Source organism: Panulirus ornatus, chromosome 69, assembly GCF_036320965.1.
Source record: "Panulirus ornatus isolate Po-2019 chromosome 69, ASM3632096v1, whole genome shotgun sequence".
In the NCBI taxonomy this organism is placed as follows: domain Eukaryota; kingdom Metazoa; phylum Arthropoda; class Malacostraca; order Decapoda; family Palinuridae; genus Panulirus; species Panulirus ornatus.
The window spans coordinates 15772223-15789975 of record NC_092292.1 but is presented as its reverse complement, the minus strand read 5'-3'; the positions used below and the strand labels follow the sequence as shown (position 1 = coordinate 15789975).

The 17753-nt window shown below is 37.7% G+C and overlaps 1 protein-coding gene across 1 annotated transcript; it reads right to left on the bottom strand.

Moving 5' to 3' along the window:
• Positions 1–1240: 1240 nt before the first annotated feature.
• LOC139747530 (uncharacterized) lies at positions 1241–17157 on the bottom strand. Its single transcript, XM_071659932.1, has 7 exons — positions 17033–17157; positions 14567–14719; positions 11166–12710; positions 4693–4929; positions 4243–4374; positions 3845–3975; positions 1241–1468 (listed from the first exon to the last, which is right to left on the bottom strand). The coding sequence occupies exons 2-6, from the start codon at positions 14696–14698 to the stop codon at positions 3880–3882; spliced, it is 2142 nt and encodes a 713-aa protein (XP_071516033.1). The 5' UTR covers positions 14699–14719; positions 17033–17157; the 3' UTR covers positions 1241–1468; positions 3845–3879.
• Positions 17158–17753: the final 596 nt, after the last annotated feature.

The following is a 17753-nucleotide window of genomic DNA, read 5'->3' as shown; positions in this document are numbered from 1 at the left end:
GATGGCAAGCAAGTATGAATATGTACATGTGTATGTGTATGTATATGTATGTAAATGTGCATGTAAGGGCCATTCTTCGTCTGTTTCCTGGCACTACCTCGCTAATGCAGGAAACAGCAATTAAGTATAATATAATATATATATACATAAATGGTTTGGGCACATGGAGAGAATGAATGAGGAAAGATTGACCAAGAGGATATATGTGTCGGAGGTGGAGGGAACGAGGAGAAGTGGGAGACCAAATTGGAGGTGGAAAGATGTAGTGAAAAAGATTTTGTGTGATCGGGGCCTGAACATGCAGGAGGGTGAAAGGAGGGCAAGGAATAGAGTGAACTGGATCGATGTGGTATACCGGGGTTGACGTGCTGTCAGTGGATTGAATCAGGGCATGTGAAGCGTCTGGGGTAAACCATGGAAAGCTGTGTAGGTATGTATATTTGCGTGTGTGGACGTATGTATATACATGTGTATGGGGGTGGGTTGGGCCATTTCTTTCGTCTGTTTCCTTGCGCTACCTCGCAAACACGGGAGACAGCGACAAAGCAAAAAAAAAAAAATATATATATATATATATATATATATATATATATATATATATATATATATATATATATATATATATATTATCCCTGGGGATAGGGGAGAAAGAATACTTCCCACGTATTCCCTGCGTGTCGTAGAAGGCGACTAAAAGGGAAGGGAGCGGGGGGCTGGAAATCCTCCCCTCTCGTTTTTTTTTAATTTTCCAAAAGAAGGAACAGAGAAGGGGGCCAGGTGAGGATATTCCCTCAAAGGCCCAGTCCTCTGTTCTTAACGCTACCTCGCTATCGCGGGAAATGGCGAATTAGTATGAAAAAAAAAAAAAAAATATATATATATATATATATATATATATATATATATATATATATCTTTCTTTTAAACTATTTGCCATTTCCCGCGTTAGCAAGGTAGCGTTAAGAACAGAGGACTGGGCCTTTTTTGGAATATCCTCACCTAGCCCCCTCTGTTCCTTCTTTTGGAAAATTAAAAAAAAAAACGAGAGGGGAGGATTTCCAGCCCCCCGCTCCCTCCCCTTTTAGTCGCTTTCTACGACACGCAGGGAATACGTGGGAAGTATTCTTAATCCCCTATCCCCAGGGATATATATATATATATATATATATATATATATATATATATATATATATATATATATATATATATGTATATAAATAAAATATTCTGTACATGTATATTTTTCCTATAATATGAACACTAATCAGATCTGAAAATAATTATGAAGCAATGAGAATAATTTGTATAGCTGAGGCTCTGACCAAGATTACTTTTCTTAGAAGCCTTCTGCTGTGGAGGACCAAGCACATCAGGTATCTACTTCTGTTTACTGTGGCCAGACCACAACTATGGTCATGTGTATCACAACAAAAGCCAGCCCTCTTCATTTCCTCCATATCTAAGATGACTGCAAAAATCAAGAATAATAAACTAATCTTAATATTCTAATGATGAAAAAAAAAAAATTTTAAGTATCATACAAGACAAATGAAACATAAGATGTCTTCAAAATTAAATTCTTCAGTTACTTACATAAACATCTCATTTCTATACTCTGAGGATACAATTTTTATGAAATCAAATTAAGATGAAGAAATATCTATGAAAAGCACTGAATTTTTGGGAAAGTGTGCCTTTAACCTCCAATGACAAGTCTTTGAACAATTAATCAACACCATGCTCATATGCATCTTCCATCCACATCTGGCACAGTCAGTTTGATAAAGATCTAAGAATCACAATGTAATATTTCAAGATGTTGACTCTGAGGGATGAAAAGCTATCTCTCTACTCCACACAGAGCCCTACAAATATATAAGAGAGCACTTACATGGCTGGGCATAGTCAAAATTACATTTCAACCCTGAAAATGAGATGTATCCATGAGGATTCATACCCTTCTATTGTCAAAATACAGTGGCAGATGCTCCTTCTGAGGACTCACTAACCATACAGGAAACCACCCATTCCTATGATGTCAAGGCACAAAAGAGGTGGTGCTAAGCTATTATCCACCCCTATCACTGACTCACTGCTGGTGTCTGTGCCTTTGACCTTTACTGTTAGAAATCAAGAAATAATTTTTTTTGAAAAGGAAAGATATATGGAAAACAAATGGATAATCATTATATCATTTTGTCACCTAAAAGCAGAGCTACATAAGCACTTGAAAGTATACTAATGTAACCAAATGAAGAAGGAAACTGAAAAAAGAATCTTAGAAAAACTCAAGAAAGAACCTACCCTTAGTGATGAATGACCCTCAATGATGGAAGCATGTCTAAAGCCACACAAGGAGGGTCGACCATATTTAAACAGAGTTAGTAAAAAAAAAAAGGTGCTTATCAAATGCCAAAAACACCTTTTGACTAATCTCATCAACCAAGAGATTCCTAAATAAAGTTGAGATTGAAGATGTTTACATCAGTTCTAGCAGACAGCCATGAGTAACTAATCTAACTGGAAATGTATCTTGCTAACAAAGGCATCATGGCACACAGAAGAAGGAACAAAAGTTTTAAGCAATTTCCCCAAAGACCACAAAAAATCTTGGTATCTTGATTGGACCTGAATTAGTATTCTGAGGCTTAATGACTTTCGATGATAAACAAAGATCTTTTAAGAGAGTTTAAGCTTATAGATCAAGATATCCACACCCAAGAATCCAAAACACTTTGTTAATACTGTGAACTATGGCTATAAGTATGGTATATAACCAAAGCTCTGTTCAGGTTGTGAGGACTAGTAAACATACAGGAGGGTGAGAGGCATGCATGAGACAGAACTGGTACTCAGGGAGGGAGGTACTGTCAATGAAGTGAATTTAGGCATATGAAGTGGTCATGGGCCTTGGCTGTGGATAGGGGTGCTAAGGTTCCAGTACATAAGAAAAAGACAGTGGATGTGAGCAAATGAGTGCTGTTTCCTTAACTGTTCCTGGTGATACTTTATTAATGTGAAAGATGGCAAGCAAAAACAAAATTTTTTTCTATTTGTTATTTTCCATATCAGCAAGGTAGTGCCAAGAACAGATGAAAAAGAAAGGCCTCAATCACTCAGACCAGTAAAAATTACACAATTCAAGAGGCTGTGTTATTAATTGGATCTTCTATGCGATATAGTACATGAAAAAATATTGCTACAAGGGTAGTGGGTTGGGTAGCAGAGTTTTACACAGCATGGCTGTGTAGGGAAGACTAAAAGTATAATGCATTTTGGGAACATGTCTCACCATGTCTCAATAGCCTGGAAAACCCTCTATGATAAGTAAACATTATGACATCTCATATTTTTCTTTTACTTTCTACATCTACATAAAACCATAATAAAATATGTACAAACTACAACTGAAATTATACACAGTAATAAATGATACTGTCACTGTTATCAACTCATCATCTCATAATACAACTCAATTCTTCAAAACTGAAAAACTACTTCGGTGCTTCTGAAGGTGGAGCCCGAACATGGACTATGACCTGGCAACTTGGACTGGACTTTGAGTCACAAAGAGATCCCTTGTTTTAGGTGTAATTTCTACGTAATTGTACATTCAAGATGGTGGATACTGAAGTTATTGTAATTCTACTTTTTACCTGCTTTATTCAGGTTCAGCATTGGTAGTTCACCTTAAAAAAATAAAGTATGTGATATCAACTTTCCTCTAAACAAGCCAATTACTCCTATGATACAGAACGGACAAAAAATATACCCAGCACCCCTCTGTGGTTCGCAAAACATATTTTGAGCATCATGACTACCACAATAAAGCTCCTTCTCTCACCAAATTCTGGTAACTGGGGATGTTGTATGCAGTCTCTATGCTATGAGTTCCTCCAAGGCCTTATCTCGATCATTGTCATGTTTTAAAAGAGCATCTACAATTCGCTCTTCTTCAAACCCCAAGTCTAGAAGCTGCAAAGAAAAAAGCCTTACTAGTATTCCATATTCCAATGAAGCAAAAAATGCAACTAAAGATTCCCAGAAAATATCATACAGCATCAAATTCAACAAATCTATGAATGACAATAAACTGGGAACAAGTAGCCATTTAATTGTACAGTCATTTTTTTCTTTTTTTAAGGGGAAATTATGACAAATACTGGTACATATATGCATGTAGATAATCCACATTTAATGTTGCATAGGACAAATCAAATGTGTATGTAAATAACTGCTTACCTGCTTAGCAGCAGCAATATGATCTCGCGTCTTCTGCACATCCCCCATGTAGTGGTAAAAAGCACGTTCAGCCTTGTATCCATCCTCACCATTCTCTTGGAGTGATTGGAGAACCAGAAGAACTTCAATAAGCTGGAAAATAATTTATCAAACATAATTTGGGGTACAAAGATCTAGTGGGACAAAGGATGTAGGATCTAGAAACATGCTAAATATTTTCTGCAACTGTGTCAAGGATTTCTACTCTGTTAATCTAAGGTATGAGAATGGCTGCCAGCAGAATGTCTTGTAAAAGATATGAATAAATATTTGTGCTTTTTGCTGAAAATGTCTTTCATCATACAGACATACAAAAGTATATATCCATCTTACTATGAAAAATCTCATCTCTTTTAACTATCACTGACAGCATTAACTAATTAAGAAGGACATCCAAGGATACTTACTGACCTTCTTGTGATCAGTACCCAGTTTCTGCACAGCCCTTGCCACCCTGGGACGAGGAAATCCCATCTCTGCCATGCTCTGCACAAGAGCCTGGGCATCTGTTGTTAGTTCTGCAAATGGATCTGGAAGCCGTGACTTAAGGGAAGTGTAAGAAGGGTGCTGAGGTGGCCCAGATTGGTACAAATGCTGATCAGACAACGTTTCAGGTGGCTCTGATAAATCAGGTAAGGGTTTCCAATCCTGTTGAAACATACAAGAATATTCTTACATTAACTGCAAGACTACAACTTAAGCATTAAGATAATTATCTATCAAATCACCTATTGACTTTATATACATGAACTGTACCATAATGCATGATCTATCACAAATAAGCTTTATGTATTACTGATATATGCATTCCTTAACACTTTCAGAATGGTGGATTTCTAATGCCATCTCCCATAGACAAGATTTTTAGCAAAATCTAAAATACTTAAAGACAACTACTATAAGCCATCTACAGAACCACAGCCATTTAAGGAGAGCCACACACAGACCTTTAAACTTTGGTGCTCTGCTGAGTTCTTCAAATCTTCAAGCATCACTGTCAGTTAATCTGAGTGTGTGTCCACCATCCCCAGCACATAATCATCCTTCTAACTTAACTCTCTATGTTAGGAGATTGACTCTACCTTCTTCTATATCTAAAATCACTCTTTAAGGTCCCCTGACATGTACATATGACAAAAAGCAGTTTTCATTATCGGGACTACATATAATTTTGAGAGTTCACACTCCATAGTAAGGCATGTGCAAACATGAGTCATAGTTTCATATCCTTTGCAGATGGAAATAGGGTAAGAATGGAAATTTTAGCTGTATAAGATACAGAAACAACAAACTAACATAAATGAAGTCTTCTGCTGGGTCACTGAAAACAAGTTGTTCAATGAGGTCAAGCTCCAACTCCTCCAGTATGGGAAAAGTAAAGAAATTTGGAGCAGTACACATGGCAAGATGGACTAAAACACTGCATATCATGAATTAATAATAAGAAAGACCCTGGAGTATTAACACTTATGATCTTACCATGAGCAAACAAAACAAGACAACAGTTGCCTCTTCCAAAATGATAGTAGGCTGGATCTTGCAGACATTCAAGACAAGAGAGGAAAACCAGTAATGAAACTCCTCAAGGCATTAATATTCTCACAAACAGAATACTACTGTATACTAACACCAACTTTCAAGATTAGCAAACTTACAGACTAAGAAAGTGGGCAAAGATCTTCATGGCCTGTGTGTACATGGTAAAGGAAATTAACCACTGGGAATTACTAAAATCACAAAGGCTGTACTCTCTGGAATACAGATGGGGGAGGTATATCAAAATTTACACACTGAAAATCTTACATGACTTGATTCCTAATCTACCTTAAAAAAAAGTGCCATGTCAGCAAGACAAATGTGGAAGACTAAAACCTCACCTTTTGAAATCAAAAGGTGTGATAAGCAAGACGAGAAAATACATTGAATGCCTCGAGGTCAACATTATTCAACATACTGCCATCAGAAACATTATGGGATGCATGGTGCAGAGACTTAAGAAGGCATTTAGTAAGCATTTACAAGGTGCATCAGACCACCCAAGTTGTGGTGGTTATGTGGTCCTTCGAAAAATAGCTTCCAACAGCCCGGCCAACCAACAACCCTACTCAACCAGCTTGAAGTCTACCTACGATGTAGGGATAGGAGTCCTCCAATGCCAGGTAACTGCCAGCTAAAAGCAGGGGCCTAGTTGGGAGAAGTGTATGACCTCTTTCCATCATGGTTATCTATTGGTAACAGAGCCTTGTTGATATTTCAGCATGCTACTTACAGTAGGATTAACATCTCGCACCTAAATGTGCCTTTAGTCAGTAAAGAAAACATGGGATCCTTCAAATGCAGGTGGGAAAATTTGGTTCACAACTGCTGCATGATTAGTCCTTTAAGGGTCAAGCAACAACCTGCATCTGAAACATCTCAATCTCCATTTACATCTATAAATGCTTTCCAATCTGCACTTCTCGAGTAAACATACTTTGCATATATTTTTCAACTTCTTTTAGTCTCTCTTACTCCTTGACAAAAAAACAGTACTCGTAAACTGTAACCGCCTAGGGAGGTAACACTGTTCTGAATTAGACGTACTGTAGTCATGTCTGGAATCATTACAGACCCTTTAGTCAAGCCTGCTGGTCTCACTTTCTCGTTAAAATAAGCTAATGAGTGACAAATAAAATTTTTTTTCTTTACATACACCATAAACATACCCTTCCCTTTTACCACTTGTCCTCACGCTCCTTTTACTCCTTCTTTAATATCCTCCCCCCTGTTTTTCCCTTTACTCCACCTTTAATATCCTCCCCACTTTTTTCCCCTTTTTTTTTCATCTTCATACTCCTTTCCATACTGCCCATCCTTGCCCTCTACAGATGTTCATAAAAAATTCTCCTTAAATGAGTTATGATTACAACTCAGGCATCCAAAATTTTTCCCAACAGTCTGAAAACAATCATTTTCCTACAATTTTCTTTCCACTTCATAACTACTGACCACCAAGCAATTTTTTTGTGGCCTATTCTTAATTTGTTTCCCTCTCCACTTAGACTTACTCAAAAAAGCAGGTACTGGGTATCATAGTGAGATCTTGCAATGGCCAGTGCATATATCTTGGACATGTATATATCCAACACTTAAATCAAACGAACAGAGTTAGCTTGTTAAACAGTGATAAAGAAAACAATCAGTCCATCAACAAATGTGCAAAATGTTGTTAATGTTTCTACATCAGCAAAATCTCGAGTGAGACACTTCAACAAATAGGTGAGCTTATGAAAAGGTTTTCCTCAGCAGTCTGTCATTAGAAATAATAATGCCTGGTGTGAAATCTTAGCACTAAAGAGAAAACTAGCAAAATCTGCAAAAAGTCTGTATTTTTTTTTTTTTCCCAAAAAGAAGGAACAGAGAAGGGGGCCAGTGTGAGGACATTTCCTCAAAGGCCCAGTCCTCTGTTCTTAACGCTACCTTGCTAATGCGGGAAATGGCAAATACTATGAAAGAAAGAAAATATATATTTATTTACATTTATTATACTTTGTCGCTGTCTCCCGTGTGAGTGAGGGAGCGCAAGGAAACAGACGAAAGCATGGCCCACCCCGCCCACATACACATGTATATACATACATGTCCACACATGCACTTATACATACCATTACATTTCAGCATATACATATATATATATATATATATATATAATTTTTTTTTTTTTTTTTGCTTTGTCGCTGTCTCCCGCGTTTGCGAGGAGACATATACATATATACATATATACACATGTACATAATTCATACTGTCTGCCCTTATTCATTTCCGTTGCCACCTTTCCACACATGAAATGACAACCCCCTCCCCCCACATGTGCGCAAGGTAGCACTAGGAAAAGACAACAAAGGCCACATTCGCTCACACTCAGTATCTAGCTGTCATGTATAATGCATCGAAACCACAGCTCCCTTTCCACATCCAGGCCCAACAAAACTTTCCATGGTTTACCCCAGACGCTTCACATGCCCTGGTTCAATCCACTGACAGCATGTCGACCCGGTATACCACATCGTTCCAATTCACTCTATTCCTTGCACTCCTTTCACCCTCCTGCATGTTCAGGCCCCAATCACTCATAATCTTTTTCACTCCATCTTTCCACCTCCAATTTGGTCTCCCACTTCTCCTCGTTCTCTCCACCTCTGACACATATATCCTCTTCGTCGATCTTTCCTCACTCATTCTCTCCATGTGACCAAACCATTTCAAAACACCCTCTTCTGCTCTCTCAACCACACTCTTTTTATTACCACACATCTCTCTTACCCTTTCATTACTTACTCGATCAAACCACCTCACACCACATATTGTCCTCAAACATCTCATTTCCAGCACATCCACCCTCCTCCGTACAACTCTGTCTATGGCCCACACCTCGCAACCATATAACATTGTTGGAACCACTAATCCTTCAAACATACCCATTTTTGCTTTCCAAGATAACATTCTCGACTTCCATACATTTTTCAACGGTAGCAGAACTTTCGCTCCCTCCCCCACCCTATGATTCACTTCCGCTTCCATGGTTCCATCTGCTGCCAAATCCACTCCCAGATATCTAAAACACTTCACTTCCTCCAGTTTTTCTCCATTGAAACTTACCTCCCAATTGACTTGTCTCTCAACCCTACTGTACCTAATAACCTTGCTCTTATTCACATTTACTCTCAGCAAAGTGAGAGGGTCAGGGAGAATGGTTTGGTAAACACAGAAGAGGTAGTGAAAGCTTTGTGAAAGATGAAAGCCGCCAAGGTACCGGGTTTGGATGGTATTGCAGTGGAATTTATAAAAAAAGAGGGTGGTTGTGTTGTTGACTGGTTAGTGAGGATATTCAGTGTATGTATGGCTCATGGTGAAGTGCCTGAGGACTGGCAGAATGCATGCATAATGCCATTGTACAAAGGCAAAGGGGATAAAGGCGAATCTTCAAATTACAAAGGTATAAGTTTGTTGAGTATTCCTGGGAAATCATACGGGAGGATACTGATAGAGAGGGTGAAGGAACGTACAGAGCATCAGATTGGGGAAGAGCAGTGTGGTTTCAGAAGTGGTAGAGGATGTGTGGATCAGGTGTTTGCTTTGAAGAATGTATGTGAGAAATACTTAGAAAAACAAATGGATTTGTACGTCGCATTTATGGATCTGGAGAAGGCATACGATAGAGTTGATAGAGATGCTCTGTGGAAGGTATTAAGAGCATATGGTGTGGGAGGTAAGTTGCTAGAAGCAGTGAAAAGTTTTTATTGAGGATGTAAGGCATGTGTGCGAGTAGGAAGAGAGGAAAGTGATTGGTTCCCAATGAATGTCCGTTTGCGGCAAGGGTATGAGATGTTTCCATGGTTGTTTAATTTGCTGATGGATGGAGTTTTTAGGGATTTGAATGCAAGGGTTTTGGAGAGAGGGGCAAGTATGCAGTCTGTTGTGGATGAGAGGGCTTGGGAAGTGAGTCTGTTGTTGTTTGCTGATGATACAGCGCTGGTGGTTGATTCAAGTGAGAAACTGCAGAAGTTGGTGACTGAGTTTGGTAAAGTGTGTGAAAGAAGAAAGCTGAGAGTAAATGTAAATAAGAGCAAGGGTATTAGGTACAGTAGGGTTGAGGGACAAGTCAACTGGGAGGTAAGTCTGATTGGAGATAAACTGGAGGAAGTGAAGTGTTTTATACATCTCCGAGTGGATTTGGCAGCGGATAGAACCATGGAAGCGGAAGTGAGTCACAGGGTTAGGGAGGGAGGTGAAGGTTCTGGGAGCGTTGAAGAATGTGTGGAAGGCGAGAACATTATCTCAGAAAGCAAAAATGGCTATGTTTGAAGGAATAGGGGTTCCAACAATGTTATATGGTTGCAAGGCATGGACTATATATAGGGGTGTGCAGAGGAGGGTGGATGTATTGGAAATGAGATGCTTGAGGGCAATATGTGGTGTGAGGTGGTTTGATCGAGTAAGTAATGAAAGGGTAAGAGAGATGTGTGGTAATAAAAAGTGTGGTTGAGAGAGCAGAAGAGGATGTACTGAAATGGTTGGGTCACATGGAGAGAATGAGTAAGGAAAGATGTGGGGCCTGGATGTGGAAAGGAAGCTGTGGTTTCGGTGCATTATACATGACAGCTAGAGTCTGAGTGTGAACGAATGTGGCCTTTGTTGTCTTTTCCTGGTGCTACCTCACATGCGTGCGGGGGGAGGGGGGGTGCCATTTCACGTGTGGCAGGGTGGCGATGGGAATTGAATTCGGGCAGCAAATATGAATTATGTACATTTGTATATATGTATATGTCTGTGTATGTATATATATGTAAACGTTGAAATGTATAGGTATGTATATGTGTGTGTGTGTGGATGTGTGTGTATATACACGAGTATGTGGGTGGGTTGGGCCATTCTTTCATCTGTTTCCTTGTACTACCTCGTTAATGTGGGAGACAGCGACAAAGCAAATAAAAATAAATAAATAACTTCTGCCTTGGTGAGATAGCATTGGGAACATATGAACAATGGCCTCATTTGTATACAATACAGCACTCTAGCTTGCAAATTTACAGTAATAAAACCAGAGGCCTACCATTCCGAACCAAATACCAAAGACTATTGCTTGGCTCACCTTATCCACCTTATATACCCTGGTTCAGCCCAATGACAGTGCTCCAAAGTGTCTAAAACACTCTACTTCCTCCAAGTTCATTCCATTCAAACTAACATGTAGACCAACCTGTCTTTCTCCAATGCAAAAACTTGTTACCTAACTTTTATTTACATTAACTCTCAACTTCTTCAGTTCACAGTCTCATAAAACTGCTTTCTCTCGTAAGCGGAAGTGTTAAGTGAATATTCACTACAAGAAAGTTTTCCCATACCTCTAATCCACTCAATCCAGTACTAGAGGGACGTGGTGGGAGACTGTGAAAGCCTGCCAGACTATCACTGTGTGACTGGATTCCACTGCTGTACTTCGTTACTTCAGAATCTTCGGCAGCAGTTAGGTCCGGAACACTCCGACATGACCGCAGTGACCCATTTGTAGACCCTGCTGCACCAGAACTACTACTGTGGCTCGGTGTTGACTCACCAGACTGAATACCTGACTGTTGACTCGGTTGAAGTATGGTTTTACTCTGGGAATAATATTTAGAGTAAAAGTCTTCAAGATCTGGTCTTTTACCAGGAGTTGTTCCTCTTTCTGCGGAAGGCATTGTTGGAAAGCCACTGGTGGTAGTTACAGACATAGTAGCTGTACTTCCAGAGGTGCTACCTGGGCTCATTACTCCCTGTGTGGTGCTTGCAACACTGTTTGGTATATTACCAGCATGGAGACGGTAATCATAAGGCACAAATTGTGCAGCTTTACTGGGACTACTTGTATTAAAGCCATTATTCCATTGCTGTGGGTAAAATGTGTTTTGGAATGTCCTGCTGGGGTCTCCACCATACTGTGAACTATTAGTGTAAGAAGGTACTGTGCATGATGTGGAAGTCACTTGAGAACTCTTCCCCATGTGGTTTGCATACTGGCTAAAGCTTTGTCCTGGTTGGGACATATTCTGCTGCTGTTGCTGCATGAAGAATGGATATTGCCCATATGCATTATAAGATATCTGGCCATTAGTGTATGTATTTGAATGGGATCTTCCCTCTTCAGAAGAATTTTGCTTTATGACATTACTTCCTTCCTGTGGCTGTTGCCTTATATTTGATGAATCCAAAACTTTGGCTAGTTCTTCCATATCATTTATAGATTTCAGAGCAGCACTGTCAAAAGGGTCATTTGCCTCTCCTTCAAAGTCAGCAAAATTAATACTAGCTGGAGTTTTTGAAGGAGATTTAAGACTGTTCTTCTGTGATGGAATAGGAGTTGGTTTCAGCATCCAGTCATATGCTGCTCCAGTCTCGGTTCTGTAAGTAGTATCTGTGTTGTGGATGGTGTTGCCTATGATATATCTGTTCTCAGATCTAGGTTTAGGTGTGACTGTTACTGATTCCTGTGTGTTTGGATGTAACTGCTGTGAATCTGTTTTGACATTCTCTTGTGAACTGGTTGATGTTTTCCTTTCTAGAGTTTCAGTACCATCTGCATCAGCTGTTTGCTTGTTAGTACTCTCCTCTGCACTTTCATCTTCTATTTCATCTCCTACTTCTTGTTTCTGTTCATCTTCTTTCCTCTTTTCTTCATCAAGCTGTCTCTTCTCTTCTTGTTTTTTCTTTTCCTCCTCTTCCCTCAGTACTGCTTGTCTCTCTTCCTCCTCTTTTTCTTTTCTTAATCTCTCTTCTTCCTTGGCTATTCTTTCTGCCTTTTTTCTATCATATTCTGCAATTCTTTCTTTACGTTCCCTTTCCTCTCTTTCTCTTAAAGCTCTTCTTTCTTGAACCCACTTCAGAGCTGTTTTCTCCACAACAAAGTCATACTAAAAGAGAGAAAAAAAAACATATCAGAGTTATGTTCTGAGTATTTCTACAATAATTTGTAAAAAAATATAACTAGCTTACCAAGTGCTGCCTGAAATCACAAAATAATTTGCAATACAACTGTAATCATGGAAACATTTTCATAAAGTAAAAAATCTATTCATCCATCTATATCACAAATGCCCTTTACTGCACTCAAAGCTGAACAATCATAGCTTCTCCAAGAAATTTCAGTTACCAATCACCTTAACACTAATATGCATTACTAAATCCACAAAGCAAGACAGAAAAAAGTATAAAACTTGAGGAATAAACTTGAGGATGATTCACTATTGTTGGCACTTCTAAAAGTGTTCACAGCATAGCATAAGAAAGGAGGATGGATTTACGAACTGCTAAGGATTATCCATGAAACAATGATTTTGTAAGTTGCATCTAGTTGTGTGTCCTAATCATCAGTTCTAATTATCAACAACAAAGGCTTTTTACTGCCTGAGCTTAAAATTCTCCATTAATGTTTGAACCTATGGTTTTACAAGGACTTTCTGTTCTTATTTAGCATGACATTTGGTGCTGCCATCCAGTGAAAGGCGCTGTATACATGACAGTTTTCTGGTACAGATAGGCACACATTCCATTCTCACTGCTGTCCACAGTAAAACCTGATGAGAATTAATGAACCTGCTTATCACATTTAATTTCAGTCTTTGTTAATGGAACATTCCTTGGGTGAATTCTTTCTTCACAAATTAAGATACCTTTCTAGTAATATGATATCATACTTATCCTCTGCCCTCTAGTCCTAGTTCAATATACTTCATACATGAAATGAGGGAATCTACAACAAAAAATACCGACAACAAAATAATAACATCCTAAATGGTATCTCATACCAGCAACTTGTAAAAGTCTTGATGACTAAACTTGGCCTAGTAACCCATCACAGGCATATAGGTCAACTTATGGGGCTTCACCATACTGAAGGAAGACGGGAAAGAAAAGAAGCAAATGAGTACAGATTATGAAAAGGATTTGTTACAAACATCTTAGGCTTACACAATAAAAATCATAAAACACTATAACACATACACTGTCAATAATAGTCCCTGATTATTCTACAGTCCAAGTGCTAAAGATAACAAAAACCTTTAATGCAACAGGCAGTACAAGAAGGCAAACAAATCATTACTTATACACTAATGTGGCTTTTCTATAGTGATTCCTACCTCCTTACACACTATTTATTTAATATAATCCACTCTCTAGAAGTGTGCCAAACATATCTATGTTATGTATAAAGTTGCTTGTTTGTTCCTGATACTAACTTGCTAAGGAGGGAGAACCAATTAGGTAATAAAAATGCATATGCACTGGTCTAATAAAACAACTTTCTGGTCTCCCATAACGTTAACGATGGCAATGTAACTTTCAGGTTCTCTAAATCTGCATAAAATGAGAATAGCACATTTTCCTCACTAAGTGATCTTGCTGCCTTTTTCAAATAATGGTGTTTTCAAAACTGAGATACTAATAAAAACATATCAAAATATTACAAGAATAATTAAACAAAACAAGATAAAGTAATTAAATCCTTTATGTGCAGCTTGGGTAAAAAAAAAAGGTTTCTCACCAGGAAGGGCAAAATCAGCAAAATTTAAAATAATTCCGTGCTATCTACATTCTTGAGTAACAATATCAGGGCATACACTGCTACATACCTCATGTCAAGTAAGAGAGTCAGAGCTACCATTTCCACATGACCAACACAGTATTCTATTAAGAGAGTCTCATGTGAAACTCCCCAATGACATATCTTGAGTCTGATGGTTAGGACTAACATTTCCAAATGGCTTACCTCCTGAGTAAGAAGGTCGGGGTTTATATGGTGTTGACAGGATGCTGGAATAGTCACTCGTCTTGGGGGCCGGAATCTCTCACTAATCTTCACAGGGACACCAGCCACAAAGGCGGCCGGGTCAGTGGACATGTCTGATGTACTAGAAGGGAGCTGAAACATAATTGAACAATAAATTATATACATCTCAAACAAAAAAAAAATTACATCAACATGAGCCATGGATGTCTATCAAATCAAACCATTCAAAGAATACAATACACTTTGTTTTTGATAAGAAAAAATGGTGGAAATTACAACATGAAAAGTAAAAGAGAAATTCTCTTCGCATTTTTGTCTTTAAAGAAAAACACATATTTTCAATTACTATAATCTCATTCATAAGTATCTAGAGACAACAAATCCTTAGCCCTTTCACTAAACAATTTCGATGTATCCAAATAACCTTCTTTTGCCCATGACATTCAGATTTACTCCAAGCCTCTCCTGTGCATTTAAGAATGTTTTTTTCTTTACTGCAATTTCTTGCCATCAAAATGTATGGATATAGTAGATTTTTGGCAAAGATTTCTATGATTGGTACATTTACATGTTTGTAGAAAACCTTAACATTCACATTGCATCATTCATAATTTCAGGTAAGTGTAGCGGTTGGCTGAATTGGACTTGAGTATTTTGACTGCCAGGGTCATGAAGCCATCAAAGTCAAGTTATAACCATCAATTGAAAAATCTTGAACATCTTAAAGTGTTATAGATCATTTTCAGAATATACCCACTTTCACTACATATATGACCAATGATTGTTGGTAAAATATGCAAGTTTTTCAAACAACTGCAATTTTCATGGTTTCAAGTCTTCAGTGTTCCTAATATCTTATTTTCAAAATTCCAAAACTGATTAAAATTGGAAAATTTTCAGTGGATCACTAGATATTTTCGGGCACGACCCTCAGATTCATTGTACAGTGAGAGTTAGGTATAACTACATCAAAAAATTTGCAAAGATTTCTCAAGCAGTATGTTTCTATTATACTGATAGCTAACTCAAATAGCTGTATGCCCCATCACAAATCCAATAACTATATAATAATATCTTGCAGAAATACTAAATGATATCTAAAAGCAATAATATCTTGCAGAAATACTAACTGATATCTAAAAGCAAAAGAGACTTTAAAACAATCAATCTTATTGTTCAGATGATGGTAAAGCTGTTTTATGTTAGTCAGGAGGAAGGAAAGGTTTAGAGTATCAACTTCTATTATACGACATTAAATAAAGCAATAAGGATTGTGCTTATGTCCAAAAAATGTAGGGTTGATTAATGTAAAAGTATATGTTATACACTCATAAAATATCAACAGAACCCCTAAAAAAATTCAACCTCATTGATAGAGAAATAGAAATATACCAACATTATAGTTGTATGCTGATGAGGAGTGCATGGTTGTTTGCTGTATATTCTGTTTACTGACATCTGGTGCCATGTTATTCATGCACTTTCATTAGTGTGACCACAATATTTTCATTAGAATAATGAACATTAAGGTAAATCTTGACTGCTAAGGAGGTAGAGGTTAGATGATGTTCTCATAAATTCTGTTTATCTTTTAAGAATAAATTACCTACTTTTTCATCTATAAACACACATTTTCCTTGCTATACCTATGCTGCTCATGCCTTGCATTTAATACTGTATATCACATACATTCTCCACAGGTAATTCAGTAATCACCAAAAAAATAAGTAATTTCAGGGCATACCATTATCTATTAAGATTCTGAAAGAACATAACAAAAATTCGTTTCAATCGAGTAAATACATTTAACAAAGCTTAATGAAACTAATTTGACTACAGAGGTTAGGTTTCAAAAAATAACCCAAAACTACCAGGCATAACCCAACGAAAACTGCAATCCAAATGTATAGGGGAACATCAGAATTTATTCCAAGTAAATCAAATCGTGTAATAAAATATTCATCAATATATGCCACTATCAAACATACACACTGCAGAGCTATACCAAACGTTAGATTTGTGCTCTACCTCCTGAGTCTGACATCAAACAGGGGTGAAAGGAAAACCTGTCGAGGGTAATGTTATCAAAAGGACTATGTTGTAACCTTGGGTAATCCTACACCTCCTCATATCTTGGGGAATCCTTCAGTTCCGTCTCGGTCTAATAATACTTCACGCATTCCGGATGTACTGTGCATTGACGCACAACCAACCCCTTGATCCATGACTATTCCCTTCATCCAGTTGGAATACAGAAAACATTACATAAAGACCCACACAAGCACTGTGAGGACACAATAATCATCTAATAAAATCAGCTGATTCGAAGTCATAACATTTTCTTGGTCTTGACCATGAATTTCTTTCGCCTACTTTCACCGTAAATCCGTAACATCAGCATGTTTCATGACTAACTTACCTTGTATATAAGCGAGCTACACTTACCTTATAAAAAACTAATCTATATTAATCCTACAGTCTTTGTTATACACAAAAACAAAGTATTTCTTTCACATATTTTGACAACCATCCATGTATGTTGTTCCTAGGTACCATCACATCAAATGAAGACCCAAAGCAAGATTACACCAACCATCTTATCAAATTCAATTTTTAACTTATTTCATCACAAATAGTTATCATTCTAATTACCATAGAAAATTATGTTATCTTTTCTTTTTATCGTTACGCATGTATTTCATCCTTAGGGTTAATAGACGATCATTTGACTGATGTCGCTGGCAGCGGGGACTTGAAATCATCCCTGGGAGCAGCGAGACTCATCTTACGTAACACCGAGAAAGAAAGAGAACCACACCGTACCACGGTAAGCAATGACGTCTGTGATGATACATCTCACCAATTTGACTACCTGTAGTGTAACTATGCTATAAATCTAAGTGATAAATGCGTTCTATGAAGATTACGACATTGATGAACAACAAAGAAAGTGGTTAACGTATATCGGTGTTGGGTTTAATCCCTATCTTTATCCTTATGAGATTATCAAATTGTTACTAACCTGATTATCATATTAGGTCTCTGACTCACAAATGGAGATAGTGCAGATATGTATAAATTGTATTATGTGACGAGGACCGACCTTGAACATATATCACTATACACTGGGTGACGTTGGCAACTTATGACTACATTATAATTTGAT

Coding starts and splice junctions, on each gene's coding strand:
- LOC139747530 (XM_071659932.1), bottom strand. CDS start 14,698: ATGTCCACTGACCCGGCCGCCTTTGTGGCTGGTGTCCCTGTGAAGATT. Junction 4,930..11,165: donor CTGGATTGAGTGGATTAGAG/GTATGGGAAAAC, acceptor ATGTTTCAACAG/GATTGGAAACCCTTACCTGA. Junction 3,976..4,242: donor ATATTGCTGCTGCTAAGCAG/GTAAGCAGTTAT, acceptor TTTTCTTTGCAG/CTTCTAGACTTGGGGTTTGA.